This window comes from Arvicola amphibius, chromosome 3 (genome assembly GCF_903992535.2).
Source record: "Arvicola amphibius chromosome 3, mArvAmp1.2, whole genome shotgun sequence".
NCBI lineage: Eukaryota > Metazoa > Chordata > Mammalia > Rodentia > Cricetidae > Arvicola > Arvicola amphibius.
In genome coordinates this window covers 30,824,799-30,834,913 of record NC_052049.1, presented here as the reverse complement: position 1 = coordinate 30,834,913, position 10,115 = coordinate 30,824,799, and the positions used below count along the sequence as shown (strand labels likewise).

Sequence of the window (10,115 nt, the reverse complement as noted above, 5' to 3'; positions counted from 1 at the left end):
TAGATGAACTTATCACCAATGACTGGGACAAAATTTCATTTACATTTTCCTAATATACAAAAGGTCGGTATCATTTCTACAAAGTATTACTAGCATTCTTAACTCATAAGTTTCCTTTAGGTAATTATTTTTTAAAAATGACCGAGGGTGGCGAGAGAGATCAGTAGTTAAGAGTACTTGCTCTCCCCGGGAACTTGAGTTGAATTCCAAGCCTCCAAGTCAGATTCACTGCCACCTGCACCTCCAGTTCCAGTGATTCAATACCCTTTTGTGTGATGTGGGTGCTCTACAACATGGCAATTATGTACAATTACACATGCACATAAATACATTTTTTTAAAAAATAGGTAGGAAAGAAAAGATGGAAAAAATTATAATAGCTCAAAAATAAAAGTAATTTTAAAAAAAGCAATAAATCATTGGGGCTGGCCTGTTAGTTCAGCAGGGAAGAGCACTTACCGCCAAGCCTGCTGAACTGAGTTCTACCCTTGGAATCCACATGGTGGAAGGAGAGAATCGATTTCGAATTGTCCTTTGACCGCAATTACATGTGCCGTTGTGACATGTAGGAAATATAAAATGCTCTTCCAAACACAATGAAGTTTAGAGGTGAATTTGGCATGTTAATGGCTCCTTACTGGAGTTCTCCCAACACTGTTGTTTCAGTCAGGGGGTTCACCTACCTGAGGATGACCTTGAACTACTAATAACAAAGGTAGACCTTCACCTACTAAGTGGTAGAATTACAGGCCTGTGTCGTTAGACCTGGCAAAAAGGCTTATTTAACTGAAGGTATTTTCCTAATTACAAAATGTTTTTTTTTTCCTGAGAAAATTACCTGCATGCTTACTCACTCAGACCAGCTCCATTATAATTTCATATGGAGTTAAGATAAAATTGAAGAGAAACTCTAATTTTATATGTGTTTATATCTAAATCCCTGCAATTTGATACCATCTAGGGGACTAGATAAAGACATATGGAGACCAGAAAAAAACCCAGAAGAAATTAGAGGAAGAACCACCAGGGTGTGTGTGTGTGTGTGTGTGTGTGTGTGTGTGTGTGAGAGAGAGAGAGAGAGAGAGAGAGAGAGAGAGAGAGAGAGAGAGAGAGAGAGCGAGAGAGAGAGAGAGAAAACTGTCAACGAAACAGGAGGAAAGCCAGGAATGTGTTTCCATCAGGACAATAAAAGCTTCCTCATGAAATAATCAACAAAGTCACACAGACTGTGACAAACTAAAACACTGCCCGGATTGTCCCACATGGAATCTTCTACCTATGATGATAAAGCAAGGTCAGAGAAATGCAAGTTGGACTGCTCTTACTACACCTCCAAAGAACTGCAAAAACTATTCAATTAGTGAATAACCTTCACAAAAGAAACGGACAGTAAATACTGGCCATTTTGGAACTCTAAGAATTGGGGGAAAAAAAAAAAGAAATCTACTCACAATTATACAAAACCGCAAGCATAAAATCTGTGAAGAGCTACATAAAGGCCTAAAATTTGCTAATATAAAAGACGAGCTGGAGAGAGAGGGCTGTGTTCAAGAGCCCTGGCTGCTCTACCAGAGGAAGGGCCAAACTGTAGCTAATCAGCTAATCAGCCAGAGGGATCTGATGCCCTCTGACTTCTGCAGGCACTGCACACATATGGTACACAAACAAACATTTACTAAAAACTAGACGCACAAATACATAAATCTTAAAATATATATAAACAAGTGCTGTAAGACCTCGAGCTAAAGAAACTATGGTAATTAACTCACATCCATTCACCAGACATTGAATGCCTATATCTGATGATAAACTCTTGAAGTGGATCAGCAAAGAAAGCTAGCTGCCTTGCTTTGTCCCAGCAGGATACCACTTACACATCCCAGTAAATATTAAGTGTGACTGACTAACTAGAGTCTACCATTAAAGTATCCTAGTCATATTTTCTGCTTTTCATTTCTTTTAAAATAAAGGTTAAAAAAATTTATTAAAAGTCTCAGTTTAGCTTGTGCAAAATAGCAGCCCTATTTTGAAGACTACTGTAAAACTCTCATCATTAACAAATTTTTTAAAAAACTAATAAAACATATTTAATGATTTTATTTGTATGGGTATTTTGCATGCATCTATGCACCATGGGTGAGCATATGTGGTGCCTCAGAAGTCATAAGGGGTCACTGGATCAGGACATGGAGGGCAGTAAGCCACATTTAGGTGTTTAGTGCTAGAAATGAAACCCAGGTTCTTTGGAAGGGCAGGACAAACCCTCTCTCCAACTCCCACTGAATTACCATTTAAATGACACAAAATACCAAACCATTACAGATAGTCTAATACTGTTACTAGTAATATGTAAATATATTTTCATTTTAAACATTTATTTAGAGAAAGAGACAGACACAGGAGAGGGAGAAGGATAGAGGAAGGAAGGGCTAGACACGTGTGCAGGTCAGAATACAACTTGCTAGAGGGCTCTTCGTCTGTTCAATGCCTTCTAAATATGAGCTGAAAGAATCATTTAAAATAATCACCATTACATCTAAACCTAACTCTTTCAGTAAAGAATCTGAATTCAAGGTTGAGTGATAGATTAACATAAAGAAACGTTGTTTCTCAAAAAAAAAAAAAAAAAATCAATGTGTTTAATAACTGACAGTTACAGAATCCATAAATGATTTTATTATTCCTCTGGTGAAATTTACACATCCTCAAGGTCCCGAATCAAGTCCTTTCTCCTGGCTTCCCGGCAGCTGTGTTCTGTCTTCTCTCGGTTTATTTAGAAGAAAGTCAACTATCTGCAGGAGAACATCATCATCAAAGCCCTTCACATCGTTATCTTCCACAGTCTCATACAGAGGCTTACTCTGTGTCCCCCAGCAGATGTTTTTACGAGGGTTATTTTGATCAGCCTGTACAGTCAGTGCCAAAGTATTTAACTGGTAGCAGAAAAAAGAAAAATATTTTCCGTCTGTGATCACGGCCTGGGAGACAAAAGGTCGAGTAACATCTGCTTCGCTCCAGAATCCTGCAGAAGAAAGCAATGGGGGATTGACACATGTTGATATGTTTTATCAAAACAAAACACACTGGAGGGTAGTAAAGACCCCTGAAAATCCTGACCTACCAAATCCCTGAGATCCTCAAGTTTCCCTGCTTTTGCCACTAACTCTACATTCTTTTCTGTATTAATGGCTCCTCCCTTCCAGCGTCCCAGACATAGGAAGCACTTTTTTCTACAACTTCCACCTTCCACAGCTCCCAGCATTCACTTGGCTACCTAACATGCTTTACCTACAGGAATCCTCCTGCATCTGATACTAACTTGGTGGCCTTCAGTATACTCGGAAAACTTTCCACACTGGCACCATGTAAAATCCAGTATCCATTATGACCATTTATTTCACCAAAGACAAATGCATACATAAGCTCTCACAATCTTCAGGAAGAATCTAGCTTTCTATGGTTCCAACACCATGCCCCTGGATAATCCAGTGCCTTCTGACTATTTTTAAAGAGGGTTTAATTGTTGTCACTGCCTCTATTGCCTCAGGTCATAAGGCTCCAGGATGCCTCTATACCTTACCCACTCAAGTTTTCTGTCGACTCTTGTTCTAGACTGACTGGGGTAATATTTTTAAATGCTGCCAAAGTCAGGAATCAATCTGACTTCTCCATATACATATTATTGAATCCTTAATGGAGAGATCTAACCAAGTTATTGCTCAAATGCAGGAGGTAACAGTTTTTCGTTCATGAGCATGCAGTGCCATTGGAAGGCTATCCTAAGCCCACCTCCTACCATCTTCCCTTCCTAGTAAAGAAATGGAAGCCAATAATGGAAGCATAAAATTGAAATGCATTTCTACAAATGAACAAGGAGACTCTAGTAAGAACAATCTATATTAATATTACTCCTGGGTTATTGTGCAGAATTTGTCTAGTTCATATTTCATACCTTCAGGCTTTGCAGCAGAACCCAAACACCTCACACCGGACTTGGAAGAACAGGATGAGGATTATAGCTCATGCTAGAGAATCTGCTCAGTAGATACCAGTCCTTGGTTCAAACTCCAGCCCAGGAAGAAAAAGTCCTACACGGTATAGCTTCTACCTTCTGCCTTGCCAATGCACAGCATTCTCCATTCCCTTTCTTTACCGGCCTCCAATCACCAGCCTCTCCGTTGTTCCTTAAGGGCTTCAAGTCTGTCCTTACTGCAGAGCCTTTTTGGCCTTTTTGTGATTATTCCTCTTACTTCAAAGTGTCTTCCCTAGATTCTGCATGACTAACTCGTCACCATCCAGGTCTGTGTGAAAGTTGTCTCTGGACATCTTCCCATAATAACCGTACTCACATGGATTGTGCCTCTTACCTCCCTTAGGACAGCCACACAAGCATTATACTTATGCTGCCCTACTTTTCTCAGAACATCACTACTCTAGAAAGAGTGTGTTTCCAGAAGCTCGCCACTGCATTAAAAGCTCCAGGAGAGTTAGGTCTGCCTGTTATTCAACACTGCCTCCAAAGCTAATAGTGCTGCCATAAAAAACATGCAAGGCCTGGAGAGGTGTTAGTGGGAAACGCGCTGGAGATCCAGGTTCGATTCCTGGGACCCACATAAAAGATTACTCAGTCCACAGAAAGTTGTCCTGTAACCTCCACATGCATACTGTGGCCCACAGCCTCATTGAACACACTTGCACCTCCCAAGGGAGAGCTTTTTCATCGGAATCTTGACTCCCCTACCATTTTCTTTCCTAACTAGAGAACTTTTCAAAGTGAGGATGCCTACAAGGATCTGCTGACTCACTAGTAGTTTGCAGTGTTTGTGAAAAACACTAAAAAATGTTTCTGTCTCCACAGGAAAAGTTCAACAAGAATACTCGTGTGTACCTGTACATTTTAAATGTAAAATGTATTTCATTATGGATTTTTAAATAATACATTTTATATCAATGTAAACTTTTCAAAATGTTCAGCTCCAGGTTGTGTCTTACCTACAAAAACAATCTATAACTCCATTCTCAGCAGGCTATACTTTCAAGGATGCAAACTGCCATGGCATTGGTCCTACCTTGGTACACAGCTTGAGCGCCGGTCCACGCAAAAAGACTCGCAAGAGCATTAGCTCTAAAAACAACTTCTACCTGCTCAGCTTGGTTCTGTTTTATCAGCTTCTCTCTATTTAAACGGTCAGGTAACAGATGAAACTGGGTGTGACCGTAACAGCATGGATCTGCTGTTTTTGAACCTAGAGGAAACAATAAAAACACTTGAGATGAAACGCAAGCATGCAGAAGCTGGCAGCACATGTTTCCAGCACCCCTTCTTCTTGGAACACCCTGTGTCCAGCACTCAGACGACACAAGGGGAATATGCCTGAAATACTTCCTCATTACCGACGATGGTAAAGTTACCTGAAAACAATCCTCAACTTGCTCATTATCACAGAGCTCACCAGGGCAAAAAAGAAGCCAGAAGGATACATAAGAAAGGTACTTATAATTCTCCACTATTTAATTTTGCCAACCCTTGTTAGGAACTGCTGTTGCCTCAGCATGGAAGCTTTATGAAGGTTTACACGTGAAATGCTTGCTGGGCAAGCCTAATAACTTGAGATGAATTCCTGGAGCCCACGCTGCAGAAGAATGCACTCCACAAAGTCACTCTCTGCTCCATATGTGCTCTGGGTTCTCACACCCACACTCCTATTATACACACACACTCACAATAAAAAACAACAACAAAAGGACTTCTTTACAATCAATGCAATATTTGTTCACTTAAAAAGTTTTTATACTACATTTCTAAGTAAGAAAAGTGCGTAGCTTGTTGGGCAGAGTGCTTGCCTAGCAGGCAGGGAGCTCAGCTTTGATCCTCGACACACACACAATGCTGACGGTGGCACACACCCTGCTCCAGCCTCAGCAATACGGACCCCAGGACAGGAGGACGCGCAGTTTCAAAGCCATTTGTAACTCCATAGCAAGTATTACGCTAGCCAGGAACAAAGAAAAGAAAAAAAAAGCAAGAGAGAAACAAAACCAGAGGATAAAAAAGGAGAAAAGAAAAGGAAAGGGGGACGACAGCCAAGGCAGAAAGGACTGGTGGTTCAGCTCTCATGAATACTGACGTGCTCAATTTCATTCTTAAAGAGGTTTCAAATAAATTCCCAGTCACTACTAAGACCAAGTGATTGAGAAAGGACCAATTAAATTGGCCAAGAGGACTAACATAATGCTTTCTTAAAGTCTTCCTTGGGTCATCTAGGAACTAATAAGTGTATGGAAGAGAGAAAAAATTCAAGGTGCGTTAAGGAGACATGAGGCCTACTAGTGCTTGAACTCCTGACGTATGTAAGTACCATGTGTAGAACAAGAAGGATTCTTCAATAAAATACTATACATGATCCTGAGTCAGAAAATACAAAATACAATACACCTTGCCACATAATAAAACAAAAAGCCTAGAAAGTATAACAATTTTTAAAGGTTAAATGATGCTAATTCAGCAGAGGCAACAAAACATTCAAATGAAGAGCTATAGTTCTCTCTGACTGTCATTCATGTTATTCATTCATAACTGTCATTCATAACCTTGAGGTTAGGAACGATACTGCTCATAGCCAATCAAACATCTTAGTCCTCAGAATTAAATCTGTGCTGGGTGTGGTAGTATACCTCCTACACTATGGAGGCAGAGGCTAGAGGGCTCCTGCCACAAGTTCAAGACAAGCCAGGGCCAACTGAGCTATGGAAATCCTGTTTCCATCAAAAAACAATAAAATATAACAATTTGAAATTAAATTTCCACTAAAGTTAAAACATGTTCTTACTTTACAGACTTTTTAAAATATATTTATGGATCAATATGTATGGAGAAACTTACCAGTAAATATGGAGTTTTCATATTGCCGTTTGAATAATGGAAGCTTGTCTGGTTTGCATTTCATAACAGGGATTTCTGCAGGAATGGAATAGTCCAGTGGCACAAACTTAAAGAATAAGAAAACACAGGGTGAACTCAGAAACTATCCACTGCATTACAATTATCTTAGACTTAACATTTTCCCAATGGATTGTTACTCACAAAATGGTCTGACACCGTATTCACAGAGTCTGCAGGATGAACATTCCTAATTCAAACTCTGAAATGCTCTGCATTCTGGAGTGTTTCAGATGACATTTTCAAAAGAGAAGTGCTCACCTAAACTAGTATCTACTGATGGGCCCAAAGTGGTCGCCCATGGGAAAAATTTAAAATCCCACTATAATGCAAAATCGTAAGTTGATTTTACCACATTGATGCCTTACATATTTAAAATTATCTGACCTTCATAGACCATACCATGCATAATCAGAAAGCTGAGAAAGATTTCCAGATAGGTAGCCATCATAAAACAATCATGGAAGGTAAGAGATCTACCCAACACCTCATCATACTCATCTGGTTACCTGATGCCAACAGATACAAAATCTTACCTCCCGGAGTTGCTTAGATATTCGGATCTGGTTGTGTGGCTTATCATTTATTTGATATCGTAAAGCATCAATACGACCTTTCCGATGACCAGCAGGAATGCGTTCTTCGCCTCGCTGCCAGTAAAAGTCAACAGGGCGCTTATAGTCTATCAAAAGATATTCAAAGTTTTCTTATTATTAAGAGCAAACTGGTAACTGACTAAGCCATAAACGTGTTAAGACTGGCATGTCTAAAATATATACATATAAAAATTACAGTAATTTAAGAATCTGAGGTACGTAATTTAACCATTATGTCTCAAGTGCAGCACACAAAACTTTATTATGCTAACTAGTTAATTACTTAGTTAATAAAGATTCTCGAATGAATGGCGACACTACACATCAGAACAAAGTGTGAACTGTTCTATGAAGGACTAATTTCTCTTTTACAATTACTCTAAAGGGTACATAAAATTCTCATCGCTGCCATTTTATACAAGAGCTCTGCTCTGAACAAAGCTAAGCCGCCTAAGCCGCCAATGGTGAGCAGTCGAAAGTTCCTGTGCTTTCCTAATACCACCACTTCCCTTACTAACGAGAAAGGGAAGTGCCGCCACCCCATCAGACACAAACAAAAACATCATACATTATTTTTCACGTCCACACTGCATGCACAAACAGAAGTTTCTGTTTACTGGGCCTAATCTTGATTCCAAAACCTGCCAGATATTGGGTCTTAAGACAGCAAACCTAACACGTGTCTTTTTACCTTTCATTTATAAAATGAATCCATGATATCTACTGTGTTGTGAGGATTAATTAGTGGGTATTTATAAATTTTGGAAAAAGGATAGACACAGTAATTGTTAAGAAAATGTTAGGGATTTTAGCTAATGTCTATTATTTAACCTTCACAATTCTATGACCAAACAGTATACCCTAATTAAAGTAGGCAAAGTAAGGGAGGTTGATCACTTATCTAGGGTCACCCACCTTTCCTGCGGAGGACTCAAAAGACAACCCCAAGCTGGTTCCACTCAAGAAATCTCTCAAACTATTGGCTGGGCAGAGACAAAACTGAGTCAAGGCACGGAAACGTGATTAACTTCACCTGACTCTAAACTTTAACAAGTAGTCTTGGCCGGGCAAGTCACGAGGAACTTGGGCTGCAAATGCCAACGCACGGAGTGCTACTAAACCAGCTGGGAAGCCTGGAATAGCAAGCAATCCTGCAGAGGCCAGCACCACACCGTCCCCGTCCTGGAAGGGAGGCGCAGGCTCACCTAGGGCGGCGGTGGTCAGGACAGGGTTGAGTGGGGCGAGCAGGTTCACGAGAGTCCCCACCAGCTGGTCCAGGACGGGAGAGGCGAGAGCCTGGCGGTGGTCGAAGAGCGAGCGGCGCCGGCGCCGCCGCAGGTAGACATGCTCCTGCAAGATGCAGTCGCACGCGGCGGCGCGCAGGCCCGCCAGGTCGAGCGAGGGCGGGGACGGCGCGGGCGCGGGCGGCAAGCCCGAAAGGAACACTGTCTTGGTGAAGCCCTGGTACCAGCGATCGGCGTTCAGGGCGAAGGTCTGAGGGTACACCATGTACTTCTTGAACTGCATCTTGGTGAGAATTCGGATCTTCTCGTCCACGGTCGGGGCCGCGTGCGCCGCCGCCTGCCAGCGCTGCACCCGCCGCAGCCGCGCCGCTTTGCTGTCGGCGGTCATGGAAGCCACGATCGGCGGGTACCGCGCCACGGGCGTCGCCGTGACCTCTGGGTCGCTCACCTTGGTGGCCGAGGCGGACGCCTCAGCGGCGGCGTGGAGGGACAATCCCCGGCGGGGCACCAGTTTCCAGGTCCTGGCAGCCGCCATCTTGGTCCGTGAACCCGGAACCCGAGGTCAACTTTCGGGACTTGTTCCTGTCCGCTTGCCGTAGGGACCAATCGCTTCTTGGGGGCGGACGTTCAGTGGGTTTGTGCTGCGCTGCGTCGCTTGGTTTCCAGCCAATCAGCTTGCTCCGAAAGTTTATTCCAGACTCTTAGAGTATTTCTGCACAAAAGACTGGCTTGTGTTTTTAACCTGTTACTCTGAAGAATGGAAGAATTAAGAGGAGTCACTGCGAGTAGGATGTTTAGGGACTCGCAACTTCCTCACCCTCAAACATTTAGAAATTTCCCCCAAAGAGAAACTTTAAGTCCGTACAGTTCTTAGTTTCTTCATTTGTATCTCATACCACAGCTCCGTTAGAATCAGAAAGTTATTTAAGGAAATAAATACAGCATCTTTTTAGTTATGCATGCTAACTGCCAATGAATTTTACTCTGTGCTAAACCCATTGTTCGGTATGAACTGATTCTTTACAATAAAGTTCTTGATGAAAGGATAACTTTACTTTTCAGACTTCAACAACCAGCCGGTGTTCAAAAAAAATCTTTGAAAAATAACCCAAAATCTAAGTTCATCTCAGACAACCCATTTCTGTGACTCATTAAGAGCTAGGATAAGAGTAGTTTTGACTTGCGAAAACAATCCTTGAGGATGTTCAAAACTTTTTGTCTCTTAAAGGAATACAGACATATGGTTAAGTTTCAATTGATAATGCAGTTTATGAAGTTTCAGGTCTACAAAACAGAAGTTTAGAAATGTAGCTACGTTTCAATAATACCTCATGT

The 10,115-nt window shown here is 41.6% G+C and overlaps 1 protein-coding gene across 1 annotated transcript; it reads right to left on the bottom strand.

Annotated features, from left to right (window-relative positions):
* Positions 1–2,653: 2,653 nt before the first annotated feature.
* Positions 2,654–9,344, bottom strand: Mrps30 (mitochondrial ribosomal protein S30). The gene is made up of 5 exons (XM_038322529.1): positions 8,742–9,344; positions 7,477–7,622; positions 6,884–6,989; positions 5,070–5,246; positions 2,654–3,022 (listed from the first exon to the last, which is right to left on the bottom strand). Exons 1-5 carry the CDS (start codon positions 9,313–9,315, stop codon positions 2,706–2,708), a joined length of 1,320 nt encoding a protein of 439 aa, XP_038178457.1. The 5' UTR covers positions 9,316–9,344; the 3' UTR covers positions 2,654–2,705.
* Between the last annotated feature and the right edge of the window lie 771 nt (positions 9,345–10,115).